Source organism: Sardina pilchardus, chromosome 3, assembly GCF_963854185.1.
Source record: "Sardina pilchardus chromosome 3, fSarPil1.1, whole genome shotgun sequence".
Classification (NCBI taxonomy): domain Eukaryota; kingdom Metazoa; phylum Chordata; class Actinopteri; order Clupeiformes; family Clupeidae; genus Sardina; species Sardina pilchardus.
The window spans coordinates 10,353,308-10,370,984 of NC_084996.1; the positions used below are offsets into that span (position 1 = coordinate 10,353,308).

The following is a 17,677-nucleotide window of genomic DNA, read 5'->3' on the forward strand; positions in this document are numbered from 1 at the left end:
TCCTGAGGGGTGGACCTGGCTCCCGGCCTATTTCAGGAAGTATCTGTGGAGCAGCCTGACTGCAATGTCTGCAGACAGCAAACGTCAGGAGAGGTGACATCACTAGGGAGGTGACAAGGTAAAAATCTGTCTCGTGTTGAGTAGTATTCAGCTGTAGCCAGCATGACTGACACGTCTGACAGAGTTAGCATAGAAAATGCCCCAGCCACTTATAATTTTTTTTGTGTATTAGCATTCTGGGTATTGTCTGGAAGCAATAATACTGTATGTTCTGGGTATTGTCTGAAAGCAATAATACTGCACTGTTTCTCCTAAAACAGTGTAGCATAACCGCTACCAGAGTACATCTACGGAGAGCCTGTTCTCTCAAGCCCATTGTACTGAATTTGGTACACAAATGGTTCTCCATTGAAACTCTGCAGATATGTATTTGCAACTGCAGAGAAGGGAGAGAACACTCTCCCCACCGGCCCTTGAACCCAAACCTGCAGCTTGAATGCAACACCACAGGGCCAGGCCCATTGTATGGGAGTCAGAACGCATGTAGTGACATCACAGGGACCTTGAGGATTAGTGTGGCCTTAGAGTATTGTACATGCAGAAGTTGTCCTGGGAGTTGCCTGTCCTGCCAACTCCCAAGTCTTTTTACCAGCAGAGTGGCCAAACCAGTTTGGCAGAACCAAATACTTAGGTCAACACCTCATAAGCAACTGTGATACTTTAGCTTTCAAATGACAGCGAGACACGAACACAAAATAAAACGAAGATCAGTGTAAGAAAGAAGCCACACGAAACAACATTTCATGTGAATCAAAGGAGAGAAAGATTATACTCTGAACTCAAGTGACTCAGCTGAAGGTCCCTGGGAGCAGACCTAATAAATGAGACCTAATGGAAAGCAAACAGAAATTCCGGTGAGATTACACTAAAAAACGTTGATCCTTGGTTTGAAGTCTATTCTGTACAATTTCTGTTGACAGTATTTAAGCAGCCTACTAGAACTATAGTCTTATAGATAAAAAGCAAAGATATTCACACTCACCAACACAAAACCCTAAAATATGATAACGTTCAGTGAGTTGAAAGTATAATACAACCTTGACAGCAAACATGTTGTACACTACTTACAGTATGTACCACATTTCATCTAACATTACTCATATGATAACTGATTAGAGTAATGCTTGCTTGTCATGTGTTACTGTAAACATGACTGTACTGTTTTTCCAAATAAAAGAGAAGGTTTCTCTCATGTTAACGTGGTGATAGTGCTACAATAAATAAACAGGAAGCTAAGAGAGGACCTGGTAAATCAGCAAATGATGAGGAAATCTCCTACAATGACCCAAGTGTATGGCACCACCATGTGGCTTTTTTAAAAATGGCTACTCTATTAATAACATCATACTCACAAAAGAGATAAGATCACAGTCCGCACTGCATTTAACAATACACACAACATAATGTAACATGATCTGGACTTTCTATTTTTCAGAAAAGACCTCGAACAGACATTGGGTCACTACATCTCAGACACCCTTGTCTACATTTACACACTGAAGCAATTCTGTGACACAGCAGACAAATGGTGCCTGCAGAGGGAAACAGAGGTGGACACAATGACCGAAATTAAGGACAGGGCAGACAACATTGATGCCAAGTTCGAAGATGTCAAAAAATCTAAAGAAAAGACCAAAGCTTTCAGGAAGTATCTGTGGAGCAGCTTGACTGCAATGTCTGCAGACGGCAAACGTCAGGAGCTGGAGAAGGAGCTGGGGGCTGTTCTGAAGGACACCCTGGAAGGGCTTGAGAAGCTGCAGCACTTCCTGGAAGCTGTGGAGAAGCTAGCGGTCACGTCGCTCTTCGTGTTTACAGACAGCCGCTACCTGCCCAAAGGGGTAAACGCTGCAGATGTCCGTTCGGTGATCTTTGCCGCAAGGGTGGCTGCTCCTCTTCTTGTCCATTTCAAGAGGGATGACGCCGCTTTCTTCCTCCCCAGCCTGAATAACGTGGAAGTGCTGACCTTCCATCTGGAGAAATACATACACATCTCACAACAGCTCTGTGAACGGATCAGGGAAAGGTTGAAATTGACTTACAACCAAGAATGCCTCGTACAGCAAAGATCTAGCTTCTATTTATGTTATATAATACAGTATATCACTTGTGTGTATATAGTAATAATAAGTATCTAAACTTCAGATGTCATTTCCATCCCCCAGATTGAAGAACAAATTCTACACAGGAGATGGCAATAGGTTGGGACTAATAATTATCTCACAAACTATTTTATCATTTTGCATGTTGCAAAACTGCAATGGCTACTGAAATGTTTTTCAGGAAGAGTAATGATGAATTCCACCTTCCTGTGGGCACGAGTGAGGTGTCTCTCCAAATGATGCTTACTCATGTGGACCAGTTAAACTACATCAGGCAAGTGTCCAGGATTTCCCTGAAATATTTAAATTTTCTGCTGCATGTTTTCCCCCCTTACCATGGTTGTTAAATTTCAACATGCATAATCAATATTTACAAACGACGCAAGCAGCACGTGAAAACAGGCCCTCTGCACCAACCCCTGGAGAGTGCTCTAGGGTGGGGGTTAGGGACTTTATGTCACCCTGAATGACAATTGTATGTGTCACTCATCTGCTTTCTTTCAGGAGAAACCAGGACATCAGGCTGACGTTCCTCTTCCACGAAACTGCTCTGACCTTCATCGGCCTGTTCTGCCAACGCCGTGATAGGATGCGCCAGTTCCTCTGTGACCTGACGGGCAGCGCAGACCAGCTGGACAGGATGAAGACGGGGGCCAGCATCTCCAGTGTGGCGGGCAGCTCAGTGGGGGTGGCAGGTGGAGCCCTGTCCATAGCAGGCCTGGCTCTGGCCCCGGTGACCGCCGGCGTGTCCCTCATCCTCACCATGACGGGGGTCGGCCTCGGGGTGGCCAGCGGCGTCAACAGCCTGGCCACCGGCATCACCGGCATGGTGGTCAACAACAAGCACAATAAACAGGCCAACAGCATCTTCCAGAGTTTCATGGAGGACGTGCAGAGCATTCTGGACTGCATGGAGCACGTGGCCAGTCACACGGGGCCTATCGTGCAGCCGGGGAAGGCCGAGGTCTTGTTGGGGACTGGTCGGGTCGTGGCTAAAGTGTTCGGGTTGGGAAAGGGCATCGATGCCCTGGTGGACGGTGCCTCTGCCTTGAAGGTGATTGGCAGCAAATCAACCAACTTCCAAAGCCTGGCGACGGACGCGTCCGACATCGGACAGCTGGCCAAAGGGACACCGCTGGCCCTGTCCAGCTCCGCTCGCTCCGGGTTCATGGCGCTCAACTCGCTCTTCATCGGCCTGGACGTCTTCTTCATCTACAAAGACGGCACTAGTCTGGCCAGGGGCAGTAGGAGCAAAGTGGCCCAGCTCATTCGCTCCAGGACAGGTCTGTGGCGTTCAGAGCTGGACTCCTGGGAGAAGATTCACGACTCCTTGTGCAGAGGGATCTGGAGGTTCAGGAGGAGCTGGAGAATCCTGCAGACACCATTTTACCCCAAACAACTGAGCTGAAGATAGGGAAAGAGAAGAGAGAAATGACTCGGGGATGGGGACATGTGACACTGCAAAGCGAAACCAGTCGCTTTGGTAAAATCTACAAAATTAAGTTATTGTGCTCACATAAACGGCCATAAACTAAGCTTTCCAACGTATATGTATATCAAAGGTATTACAGAAACTATCGCTAAGATAACCACATCCGAAGTTGATATGGTTCTCCCATCACGATATGCCAGAAGAGGAGAAATCACCTTTTTAAGCGGCATGGACAACGGGAATGACTGCTAATGTGTTGAATCTTCGCCTGGTTGAACAGTCAAAACGTATGTTTTTCCATGAAATGAGTTCACAATATCAAACTGTAGCCTGTATACTGTCGAATTATGCGAAAACGTGAAATTCAACATTTTAACCCGGAAGTTTGTTTATTGTGGATTTTCTCAAAATAGTATTGTGCGACAAGCGGCTGATTTTGCTTTGCAGGGTCACATTTGAGAAACTAAATATCTAAAGGTTTTCTATTTACAATCATTGTAGAATTATCATATTTTTAGCTCACACTTCCTCTTCATGCAACATACCAGAGTAGCGCAGTAGCAGCTGTTGCCACCAGAGGGGGTAGTCCTCTTCTAGAAGGGGCCACACCTCTCACTGGGCACACTGATCAGCTATTCACCTGTGGCACATTCCTGGGCAGTCACATGCAGCTCACAGGCACATGTTGAGTCATGGCTCAGGCCTGTATTTCAGTGAATGACTGAAAACTATGTTTACATGTTTATGCTCTTGTGAGATTTCCTGTCTGTTCCGTCCGCTGGTGAATTGTAGTTGTAATACAATTATAATATATATTGTAATATACAGATGTTGATTGATGTATTAAGGATAGTGTGTTATTTACCCTCCATTGAAGTGAACGCCAATAACAAATATTCTGAACAAAGGGGTTGGCCATTTTTTTTATGTTTGTTTGTCTATTATGCAACCAGTCTTAAAACCACCATAAACACCATTTGAAATGTACAGGTAATATATACAGGTAATACTGATCCTATCTGCCCTGTCCTTGATGTCTTTCATGTCTCCCAGGATACATCATTTTTCTGTCTTCTAAATAAAGTTCTTAGTGGAGTGAATTATGGATTATGGATTTAGAGGGACAGAATGACCACTGGACCAGATCCTGGCTAAACAGTTGCAGAAACGACAAATGACAGATGTCAAAGCAGATGTACTAGTATCAGTAGAGTAATAGTAGGCTACACATATCTCCAAAGAACTATCAGTATTTGGAGCACTGTGTCGTTCATGTGTCATGCACACCAGGTGATGTGCTATGAAACGAAATCACAGCCAAACGTGCATACTGTACCAGCTGACCTTTGTTGGTTACCTGCTTTAAGTTACAGTACAAGGTAAGGATTAACAGGTGGACCAGAGCCAGACTTCCTGAAGTAGGCTTTCAGACATTATTTGGATAGGATAGTGAAGTATCACAGGAAGTGAGTTTGAGAAAGAGATGGGATGGGATCGGAAAATGCCCCGCAGGTTAGACTCGAACCTGGGTCCCCCTGGGCACTTGGACCTAAACATTGTATGAAGGCCATGGGGTGAAGTTGCATGATATTTGCCACTCTACCTTATCTTAAGTTATGTTGTGGTACATACAGGCATTTATTATGCGTTAGACTATTTCCATATGACTCAGAGTACAATTGCTGCAAGATACCAGCCATGCAGCCACTTGGTTGCTGCAGCATTTGAAATTAGGTACAGAGTAAACGGCAAACACTTAATTTCAAATGGTTACATTTATTCACCATTTCTCAAATTCAAGTTGAACATTATAAAAAATGTTTGATCTTTGGATTATTCATAATGGTTCCAGTAATGAAAGAAAATATCTAAAAATCATACAAACAATTAAATTACAATAATTTCCTGTGTATTAGCCACATTGTGTATAAGCCACAGGATAGTGCTTTAAGCAAGTTAAAAGAAACAAAACCATATTAATACCATATTAACTGCCCCTGTCTATTAACCGCATATGTACAGTAGCTGAAGAAATTTAGCAAACTCAATATATCAGCCACGGCTAATAGTTGGGAAATTACTGTACAATGTTTTAGTAATTTATCATTTACATGGAATCTTCCTCTCACTCACACATGCACAAACAGATCACCGGCGGTACGTAGTCAGACATAAATAACACATTTCCAAAAAGGTCATATTAACACTGTTTGTTGTGAACACATGCAAGTCCAATTAGTGAATGGTTCTAATCAAGACAACTAATTCATGTGTCAGTTTTACACACATGAATTCACATCATATTCAACATGGCACTGACCATTACACTAGTTAACACAATTTTACACCAGACATTTAAGTGGTCAAAGGGACACTGGAAATCAATCAAAGTAAAAATCAAACAATCCTTATCACAAAAAGACAACTGCACACCAGCAATCCATATCACCAGGTGAGTCATACAGTATGTGATTTCACATTATAGAGCACAAATGCCCAGCTTGGCGGTTCTCTTATGACATGGAGTCATAGACAGTCAAGCAATCATATAAAATCACCAAGGAAAATGCATTTGCATATTGCTACAAAGGACTATCTCATTATCAAAATCCTTTCATTCGGATCAGGAGTGATGTCTACTGAATCACTGTTGACATAAAGGCACAGTTCTGAATATGACATTGACAATATTTCATTAGATGAGGTTCCCTTTGAAGTCCTTAGCTGACTTGCTCAGGGTAAAATGGCACCTCTAGGATTCTCTGGCTTCTCCTGAACCTCCAGATCCCTCTGCAGAGTGAGTTGTTGATCCTCTCCCATGAGTCCAGCTCTGAGCACCAAAGAGCTGCCCTGGAGCGGATGAACTGGGCCAGCTCATTCTTGCTCCCCTTGGCAAGATTGATGCTGTCTTTGCAGATGAAGAAGACATCTAGACCGATGAAAAGTGCATTGAGGGCAATGAAGCCAGACCGTGCGGACTTTGAGAGGGCAAGAGGTGTCCCTTTGGCCAGCTGCCCAATGTCAGGCAGGTCCGCAGCCAACTTGGGTATATTTCTTCCTGCCTTTGCCTCTTGAAGTCCCAGTTTAACAGCAGATGCAACTACCTCCTCAGTCTGGAGGACTTTAACAGCTGAGGCAGAATCTACCAAGCCATCTATGCTCTTTACAATTCCACAACCACTAGCTAATACCTTTCCTGCCCCCAAAACAAGATCCATCTCATCTTGCCCAATAGCTGGACCTTCACTGCTCGCTACCAGCTCCAACCGCTCAACAAACCCATTTACATCCTCCATGAAACTTTGGAAGATATTGCTAGCATTGGTCCCATGGCGTTTGTTGATTGCTAACTCAGTGGCGGTTGTCACCAGACTATTGACACCACTGGTCACCCCTAGACCCACCCCTGTCAGCGTGAGAGCTAAGGAGACACCTGCGGTCACAGGTGCAAGGGCCAGACCAACAATGGACAATACTCCCCCTGCCACCCCTACTGAGCTGCCAGCTACACTGGAGACACTGGCCCCAAATCTCATATTATCCAGCTGTCTTGCGTTCTCCTCCAGATCAGACAGGAACTGGAGCATCCTGCCATGGCGCTGACTGAACAGGCCGATGAAGTTCCCGGCGGCTTCCTTGAAGAGGAATGCCAGCCTCACATCCTGGTTGGTCCTGTAAAGTAACAAAGGTCTTGGGACTTAAGGTCATGCTTGTATTAATATATGAAAATATCTAAGTGTTGTTATCATTTTAAACCAGATGTTCCTGCAATTACTGGATCAGCTAAAATGGAAATAGAAATACCTGATGAAGTTTAACTGGTTCAACTGGTCAAGCATCGTCTGAATAGATTCCTCACTTGTATCCACATTGAAGTCGATAACTTGGTCACCGCTAGACCCTCTGAAAATATAATATATACATTTCATTTATTCTGTGCATTTACTATTACTTTGCCTTATCTATGCCCGCATTTTACTAACCAAAAGCTTAAGTGAAAACAGCCTTTCAGGAATATACAGAGATGTATGTGTACCCTCTCTTACCGGTAACAGCTTCCCACAGTTAATATGCTCTCGGTTCTGATGGAAGAAAATATGGTGTGCATTGTATAACATGTCATCAATAAGGCCTCATCAATAAGCAATTACAAATGTATATTTTTAACATTTCATAATGTTAAGGATCACATCTTATTTGACATCTGACCTCTTCTCCAGCTTTTCAAAGAGCTGTTGTGAGATGCGTATATATTTATCCAGTTGGAAGGTCAGCACTTCCACGTTATTCAGGCTGGGGAGGAAGAAAGCGGCGTCATCCCTCTTGAAATGGACAAGAAGAGGAGCAGCCACCCTTGCGGCAAAGATGGCTGAACGGACATCCGCAGCGTTTACCCCTTTGGGCAGGTAGCGGCTGTCTGTAAACACGAAGAGCGACGTGACAGCTAGCTTCTCCACAGCTTCCAGGAAGTGCTGCAGCTTCTCAAGCCCCTCCAAGGTGTCCTTCAGAACAGCCCCCAGCTCCTTCTCCAGCTCCTGACGTTTGCTGTCTGCAGACATTGCAGTTAGGCCACTCCACAGAAACTGCCCGAAAGCTTTGGCCTTGTCCTCTGAGTTCTGGACGTGGTCAAACTTGAGAGTGATCTTGTCTGCCCTGTCCTTGATGTCTGTCATCATGTCCATTTCAAAGTTTCTCTGCAAGTCCCATTTTTCTTTCTTCTCAAAGAAATCTTTAATGGTGTAAATGTTGGATAAAGTCTCTGAGATGTACTGGCCTAATGTCTTGTTCACCTGTCTGGAAACAGAGTGTATGTGGCTATTAGCATGTGCGGTAGATTTGGGGAGACAGAAAATTTGACCAAATTTTTATGTCAAACATTTCCTCAAAAGAACTTCCTAATGCGTTGAACATGTTGTTATAGTAGTAGTATAGTAACCCAGGCCTAATCATATAGGCCAGGCCTGTATGTATGACTTGAGTGAGGAAACTACATGTAAGCTACGTTATCCTGCTGTGGAGATATAAAGTGCCATTTAAAATACCACATAAAATTGGCACAATAATTTGCCTGCCATGCATATCAGATAGTAAGAAAAGTACAGCCTAGGGCGTAGTGTCTTGCATGCATTCCAGCTCTCCTTTAGGCCTATTGGTTAATAGGCCTACAAGCATATTTGCTGAGTGATGCAGCAAGAATAAATATTGACATTTTTTTCAACCCTTGATATGTAGGCCTAGAATACCATGGCGCATTCATATGCTTCCATGCGTTAATGCGTACCAATGGTGCAAACAAACATAACATTCATATTTATGTAAATATACCTGTTGTTCATTTGTTTTTGTTCAATTTAAATTTCTATAATTTTGTATGTGATTTATTATCATTTGTACGTTCTGAAAAGTATGTTCCAAGGCTTTGTGCTGCATGCAGAGCCTTATAAATACTGGCCTGAGCCCTTGGGCCCCTAAGCCTGGGTCCGGTAGGCCCGTTCACTAATCCATCCCTGAATACTAATGCAATTAAAGTCTACCTGACACTGACAAGATTTAGGAAAGATTCTTGAAAGATTGTAGTCTTTTAACTAATGCCCCTCATCCACACTTTACTCAAAAGACTACAATCTTTCATGAACCTTTCCCAAAACTTGTCAGTGTAAGGTGGGCTTTAAATAGCCTGGATGCCAGACCGAAGTTTAGCCCCGCCTCCATTCTTTTTCTGCAGGGAACTTCGGTCTGGCACTGCTCCGTTCAGCTGCTATTATTCGAGATACACTTCGGCTCGGACCAATCACATTTCACAGGGCGGGCTTTACGTGATGATTGACATATGAACAGCAGTGACGTTCACGGCTGCATGCGTCCTCATTCAACGAGTTAGGTGTGAGACCATGTTCGCTTAGGTTGATTTTGATTGCAACAGAAACGCTATGGCTATGAATGCATAATTTGTTCATGCAGTTTGGCCTTTCGTTTATCTTAGCTATTGAAACGGAGGTTTTATCACGGATTCGCACAACTATTTCTGAACACTTAGACCAACGAGGATATGTGGGAAAACTTCAGTTTCACTTTCACCCAGTTAAAACAGCATGTTTGGGTGATGTTGTTCCCGTTTGTTTAAAAATGTCTGTTTGCTCGTTGGGTTAACGACACACTTCCCCAGCTGTTCATTGCATATAGCCTACAGTTTGAAGGAATTATTTTTAAAAACGAAGGAGGATGTTTTCCATAGCCTACCCTGCTACATATTTCTGTCTTAGATTTCGCAGATACTGACAGCCAATAACTTGTTCTGTTTGGTTTGGTCTATCCAATGAGTGCAGAGCTATCCCCCCCACACTGTATCGGTTGAATCACGCCCCATAATCGCAGCTGAATGGAGCAGTTTCAGACTCATATTCTGATAAGAATTGAGTATGACGTCGTATAGGCTTTAAATGGAATCTCTACCATTTAGATCGACAAGATACAAAATAATTCACTCACTTCACCATTGTCATAAACAGAAAAAGTAGGACATCTTAACAAGTAGAGTGATAATAGAAATGATCTTTTATAGTGGAAAGATGAGGCACACCTGTTCAATAATCATACTGTGTAATGAGCATCTTGATATGCCACACCTGTGAGGTGGATATATTACAGTATATCAGCAAAGGAGAAGTGATCACTAATGCAGATTTAGACTTATGAACAATATTTGAGAGAAATGATAGCTTCAGCGAAAGTTCTACTAGGGAGACTCGTAGTGTATATTTTACTCCTCCTATTCATTATGTAACGAATCGTAGCCTTTGTTTACATTTTCAGGGAACTCCCCCATTCGATTCATCCAATCAGTGCTAGCCTATAGGAATTCAGCGGGGGTTTTAAAACTGTTTTACTAACACTTCTCTCTGCTACTCAGTACGCCGACTTTGTCGTTCCCTCCACCACGACCAGCAGTCTTCGTCTTGTCGGCCGCTGCATGCTATCTACACCTTCTCCCTCACAGCCACCGCCACCAGTTGGTCCCTGTCTCGTCATCGGGGGGTAGGCTCGTCGCCCCTGCTTCTTCGATCAGCAGGATCCGAGTTCCGTTCATCCCTGGACGGAGTCGAGACGGGGCCTACGCCAAAGATTGTTGTTTATCCTGAACTTTTATATGCTTGAAGCTACTCCTTATCAAATTAAATTGTCATCTGCTTCTATTCTGTCTACTGAGTCTTCCTGGTAGAAATAGGCCTTTTGTGTATATAGAGAAGAAGGGTTATACATCTTTGAGTTCAGCTCATGATAAATGGGGGCAAAAACAAAAGTGTTGTGTTGATGTATTTTGATCAGTGTATATAAATGACCTAGTTGACTTAAAAAATAATAAAAAAGTAATTCTGTCTTTATTATACAGGGCTTTTTTATTTTTTTGTCTTGGCACTCTATTTTACACTTATAATTTGGAAGATCTACTGGCCTGAGCACAAGTTAACAAAAAGAAGCTTATTCAGTGGTCTCAAAAGGCCATTACCCTAAAAGTTTTAGTTAAAAACTTAAAAAACAAATTATAAAATAAACGTTTATCATGAATATTGATTTGTAAGTGATTTGACACTAAATTTCAATATTTCAGCTGGGCTCCTATGATGAAATCATTCAAGAGGTCCTAAAGAAGCTTCATGTAAAATGTGGTGCTTTTATCACCTCGGTATCGGTACTACTTAATATACTGTACACACTACCCAACTGGACTAAAGGGAATCTATGGAAATTGACTCACTCTTAAAGCAATGGCATGCTTTAGAACTTCCGTGTTGGCTTCCTTGCATATTACTGTAAACATTCTCTGGTGGTATCAAATGTGTGGCATCAGGGCATTCTGGTTGAAAACAAAGTAATAAACTTTGTCGCTAAAGTTCGCTCACATCATAGCCTATGCAGGACACAGTGTTAAATGCTGAAGACTAGACCGAAAAAGAACAATAGAAAGCAGATAGCAATCAGACATGGGCAGTATTTTAATTATATGTATTTAAAATATGTATCTAATTACTTTAGCGTATTTTGTCATTTGTAAGCGTATGTTGTAATTTGTATTTTGCAGGATTGCAACTAATCTAATAGTTTGAAACAAAATACTTTGAGGGATTGTATTTGGAGTATTTTAAATACTTAAATACTTCAAAAATAATGTCATTTTCTCCCCTAATATTTTTTTCTCACAATCTCATCACCCAGTTAAATATATACCTAACCATGACAACGTGCTATGCATGACATATGTCCAGCCAGAATCTTGATGAACCTGCTTTATGGGTTGTTATTTTTGTTCTTTGCAGTTTCTTTTTGTCATGTCTGAAGTTGGGGAAAAATTAAAAGAAAAAGGTCAGCATGGGTTGTACACCCATTTTCTTGTCCCACCGATTTTATGTCACCCTGTAGACAACTTAAAAACATTATATCTGTCTTTTCTGTTTCATCATCCTAGAACATCGGACACTGACTCCATGCGCTTGCATAGTCCAGTGTGTCAAGTGCTACAAGGCTAAAAGTTGAAAACAATACAGATAAGACAGCCTACTGAAGGAGAACATTAGGATATGGACCCATATGATAGCCTTTGAGTTTGACCCATGAGTATTTATGCAAGGGATAACATCCACCGAGATCCTCAGAAATAATGGAGCAGACCATCGCATGATGTGACATGAGTTTTCTCCCCCACTTATTCACATCAGTATTTTGCAAGCTATTTTATTTTCTTGCATTTTCTGAGCCAGTATTTGTAGTTTGAAATAAAATAGTCTTTGATGTAGCCTAGGCCTATGTGCCCACCTCTGATAGCAAGAGGCTGGCGGACCACTGCATGACAAAACGAATGGCATGAGAAACACTGTCGGTTTATTGTCGTTTGGCAGCCGAGTCACCCGAGTCACCCGACTCAGCGGCACGAACCGCGTTAGCCAACGCTGGTCTGTTCATCAACACTACTTTCGGTCGGCCCACTGGAGACATTTGGCGGTCCGTTGGCGTCTTTTTTTATTTATTCAGTTTATCCATCATTGTAATAAAATATCATGTCTTTTTTAAAATATTTGTGACGTCCGGGCGGACCAAGTGGCACACTACCAGCGGCATGCCAGCGGTGCGCTATCTACCAATCCATTTGCTACGGTACTTGGAACAGGCTACTCCCCTGGATTGGGACGAAGAATGCCTAAAACTGTTTAGGATATAAACCAAATGCGTCTTACCTTATTCCCTGCGTATCCATTGCCTCAAGTGATTGTTTCAGCAATACCTTACAAACAAAACAAATGGTTGTTGGGTCAGCGATAACCGAGCAAACAAACTGACTTCTATGGAGTCTTATGCAAAATATATCTTAGGCCTATTCTATCTCTCTCTGTCGCGCAATACCGAAATATAGTCCTATGATTTGTAAGTTTACAGCCTACCTCGATAATATCCTGCTGATGATGACGTGCACCTTGCCTCCACGCGATGTAGGCTACTCGTGAAGAGTTCCTCAATTTATCCAACTTTAAGTTTCGTTTCCCGTTCTTTCCGCACCTCCAAGTTGGCCCATCCCGATTTCTTAATCTTATCTGTTGATTGCAGGTGACGTGAGCTACATTTAGGTACTTTTACGACATGGGTAACTTCAATTAAATAAAAAAATATTTGCTGATAACCTATTCCAGTTTTCGGAGCCATGGGCTACCGACAGAGCAGTTGTTTTACGGTAGGGAGGATATGCTGAATGTGACAAAAATGTTATGTGCTTGAAATCGCCACTTCCTGTTCCAACATGACTTGTGCGCTAGCGCACAATGCAAGTTCCATAAAGGCAAGGATGACAGAGTTTGGTGTGGATGAACTTGACTGGCCTGCACAGAGTCCTGCAGCCGGTTGCATGTGTGTTCTATTGGGTTGAGGTCTATATAGGCAAGGATGACAGAGTTTGGTGTGGATGAACTTGACTGGCCTGCACAGAGTCCTGACCTCAACCCAATAGAACACACATAACTAGAAATGCAATTCCAAGGAATTACCAGTGCATGAAATGCAAAAATAGATAGATAATGTAGATATGGTTACTAAGGTGTAGCTAGGGTAAACATGGTGGTTGCATAGTTTACAGAGAGTTGATAGTGTGAAGGTAGACAGTTTAAAGCTGAAACATTCCCAGTTCTAACTTAACTAATGATTACTATTCATGTTAAAATGTTAACTATGGCAACAATGATAACCAGGTTGATTGGTTAACTTAGCTACTGATTTCATGCAGTAATGGTAAAAATGTTAACTATGCTAACTATGCTCACAGTGCTAACCAGGTTGATTAGCTAACTTAGCTAATGATTTCTAGCAGTTATGCTAACTATGCTAGCAATGCTAACTATGGTAACAATGCTAACTTAAACTAACAATGCTAACCAGGTTGATTAGCTAACTTAACTGATGATTTCTAGCAATAATGTTAAAAATGCTAACTATGCTAACAATGCTAAAATTGCTAACAATGCTAACCAGGTTGATTAGCTAACTTAGTTGATGTTTTTTGCAGTTATGCTAAAAATGCTAACTATGTTAACTATGCTAACCATGCTAACTAGCTAACTTGCTAGTGAGGACTTTTATTTTGAAACATTTGTTGCTAGGGTATCCATGGTGGCCACTATCAGGAAACAAGAAGTTACTGCAGTATAATCATGTTGGTTGCTATGGAAACGGTCATAAACGCTTAATTTTAATGGTTGATATGTTGGTTGCTAGGTACATGGAGTTTCCGTGTAGTTGACTGGAGGCATAGTTGATAACTGACAGTTGGAATGGTTGAACAGTTAAATAGTTGAGTAGTTACAATGGTTAAAGGATTTAATAGTGTATTATTGCAGTGAGGACCTTTATTTTGAAACAGTTGTGGATAGAGGAAGTAGTGAAACAGGATCTGTAGTCTTAATGAGATTGTATGCTTAAAGCCTGAGACAGAAGGTGCCTCTCATATAGTGTTTACGCGGCCTCTCTCGCTCCTCGATCCTCACTGATCTTTCTTTATGTAGATCATTGAGGAGCGAGGAGCGAGGGAGGGCATATAAACGCTGCTTGAGAGGCACCCACAGTAAATACTTTAAAAGTTGTATGTAGATAGTCTAATTAATGTTGATAGACAGAATGTTTAATGGATGTTGATAGGCAGATTGTTTAATAGATATTGATTGACAGTTTAATGGGTGGATGAGTGAATGGTCTGAAGAAGATGAATGGATAGAAGGTTGGATGGAATGTGCCTTATATTCTTGTTAAGAGAGACACTGATACAGCTCTCTGAGAGTAGTTGATACAGGTGTAATCAATTTAACTGGCTAGTCTTAAGAGAGCCAGAGTGTAGAGATACCTGAGCCTGAGACGGAGTAGATTTTTAAAAAGTTGAATGTAGATCGTCTAATTAATGTTGATAGACAGAGAGTTTAATGGATGTTGATAAACAGTTTAATGGGTGGATGAGTGAATGGTCTGAAGAAGATGAATGGATAGAAAGTTGGATGGAATGTGCCTTATATTCTTGTAGAATGGAGAGACACAGCTCTCTACTGAGAGAGTAGTGGATACAGATACATGTGTAATCAATTTAACTGGCTAGTCTTAAGAGAGCCAGGCCTGAGACAGAGTAGATTGTTTCAAAGTTGAATGTAGATTGTCTAATTGATGTTGATAGGCAGACTGTTTAGAATGGGTGGATGAGTGAATGGTTTGAAGAAGATGAGTGGATAGAAAGTTGGATGGAATTAGGAAGACTTATGTTGATACCGTTGATACAGGGGAACAGAAAATGTAGTCTCAAGAGAGCCAGTTTAAAGCCTGAGAGAGAGAGAGAGAGAGAGAGCTGCTGCACCTGGACTGGCCACCTGGCGTAACATGAAACAGTTAACAGGATATGTAGTCTTCACAGAGAGATTGTATTCTTAAAGCCTGAGAGAGAGAGAGAGCTGCTGCAGGTGGGGCTGGCCACCTGGCATAAGATTCTAATTGCTTAACGATCCGACTGTGATGTCATAGAGGCCAATGTTAAGTCTATGGGGAAATTTTTAATAGTTTTTAATTTTTAGTTTAAAAAGTATAAAAGTTACAAAGTTGAAAAATACTTAGCAGCATGCCCCTATTGAAGACCTACGTTGCAACGTTTGAATGAAGTTTCTAGGTTAAACGGTTCAAGCTGAATAGAAAAAATGAATTTGATCAGCGGAATAATAATAACTAGAAATGCAATTCCAAGGAATTACCAGTGCATGAAAATGCAAAAAAAATTATAGATAGATAATGTAGATATGGCTACTAAGGTAGGGTAAACATGGTGGTTGCATAGTTTAAACAGAGTTGATAGTGTTTAGGTAGACATTTTAAAGCTTAAACATTCCTGTTCTAACTTAACTAATGATTTCTAACAGGTATTCTAAAATGTTAACTATGCTAACAATGATAACCAGGTTGATTGGTTTACTTGGCTAATGATTTCTAGCAGTAATGCTAAAAATGCTAACTATGCTAACAATGCTAACAATGCTAACCACGTTGATTAGCTAACTTAGCTAATCATTTTTAGCAGTTATGCTAAAAATGCTAACAATGCTAATAATGTTAACTATGCTAACAATGCTAACCAGGTTGATTAGCTAACGTAGCTAATCATTTTTAGCAGTTATGCTAAAAATGCTAACTATGCTAATAATGTTAACTATGCTAACCATGCTAACTAGCTAACTTGGTACTGAGGACTTTTATTTTGAAACATTTGTTGATGGGGTATCCATGGCTGCCACTATCAGGAATAAAGAAGTTACTGTAGTAAAATCAGGTTGGTTGCTATGGAAACGGTCATAAACGCTTAATTTTGATGGTTGCTATGTTGGTTGCTAGGTGCATGGAGGTCTCATGTAGTTGACTGGAGGCATAGTTGATGATAACTGACAGTTGGAATGGTTGAACAGTTAAATAGTTGAGTAGTTTCAATGGTTAAATGATTTAATAGTGTATTATTGCAGTGAGGACTTTTATTTTGAAACAGTTGTGGAAAGAGGAAACAGTTAACAGGATATGTAGTCTTCACAGAGAGATTGTATGCTTAAAGCCTGAGAGAGAGAGGGCTGCTGCAGGTGGGGCTGGCCACCTGGCATAAGATTCTAATTGCTTAATGATCCGATTGTGATGTCATAGAGGCCAATGTTAAGTCTATGGGGAAATTTGTAATAGTTTTTAATTTATAGTTTAAAAAGTATAAAAGTTGCAAAGTTGAAAAATACTTAGCAGCATTCCCCTATTTAAGACCTACGTTGCGACGTTTGAATGAAGTTTCTAAGTTAAACGGTTCAAGCTGAATAGAAAAAATGAATTTGATCAGCGGAATAATAATAAGAAGAAGAAGTTTTGGAAGAACAGTACAGTGCATTTTCATGCACTGTAACTAGAGATGTAATTCCAAGGAAATTACGAGTGCATGAAAATGCAAAAATGGTGAGGACTTTTATTTTGAAACAGTTGTGGGTAGAGGAAACAGTTGAACAGGATATGTACTCTTTAAGAGAGCCAGAAAGCCTGAGACAGAGAGTTGCTGCCAGGTGGCTTTGAACACCTGGCTTAAGATTCTAATTGCTTAACGACTTCATTGTGATGTCATAATCCAATGTTAAGTCTATGGGAGAAAAAATGTTTTTAAAAATTCATATAAAATAAACGATAAAGTTTTCAAAGATGAAATTTACATAGCTGAAGTCACCTAAGTAAGACCTACGCAGCGCAGTTTGAATGAAGTCTCTACGTCGAACGGTTGAAGCTGAATTGAACGCACAAAAAGTGTGGAAGAAGAATAATATCGATAACTAGAAATGCAATTCCAAGGAATTACCAGTGCATGAAATGCAAAAATAGATAGATAATGTAGATATGGTTACCAAGGTGTAGCTAGGGTAAATATGGTGGTTGCATAGTTTACAGAGAGTTGATAGTGTGAAGGTAGACAGTTTAAAGCTGAAACATTTTGATTTGCTGATTTCTATTCATGTTAAAATGTTAATTATGGTAACAATGATAACCAGGTTGATTGGTTAAC

General features: G+C 41.2%; 2 protein-coding genes across 3 annotated transcripts; one reads left to right on the forward strand and one right to left on the reverse strand.

Moving 5' to 3' along the window:
• The first annotated feature begins 694 nt into the window (after positions 1–694).
• On the forward strand, positions 695–4,636 carry LOC134076595 (uncharacterized). The gene is made up of 5 exons (XM_062531720.1): positions 695–914; positions 1,496–2,083; positions 2,223–2,258; positions 2,341–2,433; positions 2,664–4,636. The coding sequence occupies exons 1-5, from the start codon at positions 892–894 to the stop codon at positions 3,565–3,567; spliced, it is 1,644 nt and encodes a 547-aa protein (XP_062387704.1). The 5' UTR covers positions 695–891; the 3' UTR covers positions 3,568–4,636.
• Positions 4,637–5,369: 733 nt separating this feature from the next.
• apol (apolipoprotein L) lies at positions 5,370–13,308 on the reverse strand. Of its 2 annotated transcripts, XM_062531722.1 has the most exons (7): positions 13,263–13,308; positions 13,026–13,175; positions 12,822–12,868; positions 7,801–8,385; positions 7,638–7,673; positions 7,396–7,494; positions 5,370–7,263 (listed from the first exon to the last, which is right to left on the reverse strand). In XM_062531722.1, exons 3-7 carry the CDS (start codon positions 12,839–12,841, stop codon positions 6,312–6,314), a joined length of 1,692 nt encoding a protein of 563 aa, XP_062387706.1. In that variant the 5' UTR covers positions 12,842–12,868; positions 13,026–13,175; positions 13,263–13,308; the 3' UTR covers positions 5,370–6,311. The 2 variants fall into 2 exon arrangements, with proteins under 2 accessions (XP_062387706.1, XP_062387705.1); XM_062531721.1 differs by having other exon boundaries at positions 13,026–13,296.
• Positions 13,309–17,677: the final 4,369 nt, after the last annotated feature.

Bases quoted from the DNA above. Each gene is read 5' to 3' on its own strand.
- LOC134076595 (XM_062531720.1), top strand. From the start codon at position 892: ATGGAAAGCAAACAGAAATTCCG. The intron at 915-1,495 runs GTGAGATTACAC...TCTATTTTTCAG, and splicing joins GAAAGCAAACAGAAATTCCG to AAAAGACCTCGAACAGACAT. The intron at 2,259-2,340 runs GTTGGGACTAAT...AATGTTTTTCAG, and splicing joins TACACAGGAGATGGCAATAG to GAAGAGTAATGATGAATTCC.
- apol (XM_062531722.1), bottom strand. From the start codon at position 12,841: ATGGATACGCAGGGAATAAG. The intron at 8,386-12,821 runs GTAAGACGCATT...CTCTGTTTCCAG, and splicing joins ATGGATACGCAGGGAATAAG to ACAGGTGAACAAGACATTAG. The intron at 7,674-7,800 runs GTCAGATGTCAA...TTCTTCCATCAG, and splicing joins TTTGAAAAGCTGGAGAAGAG to AACCGAGAGCATATTAACTG.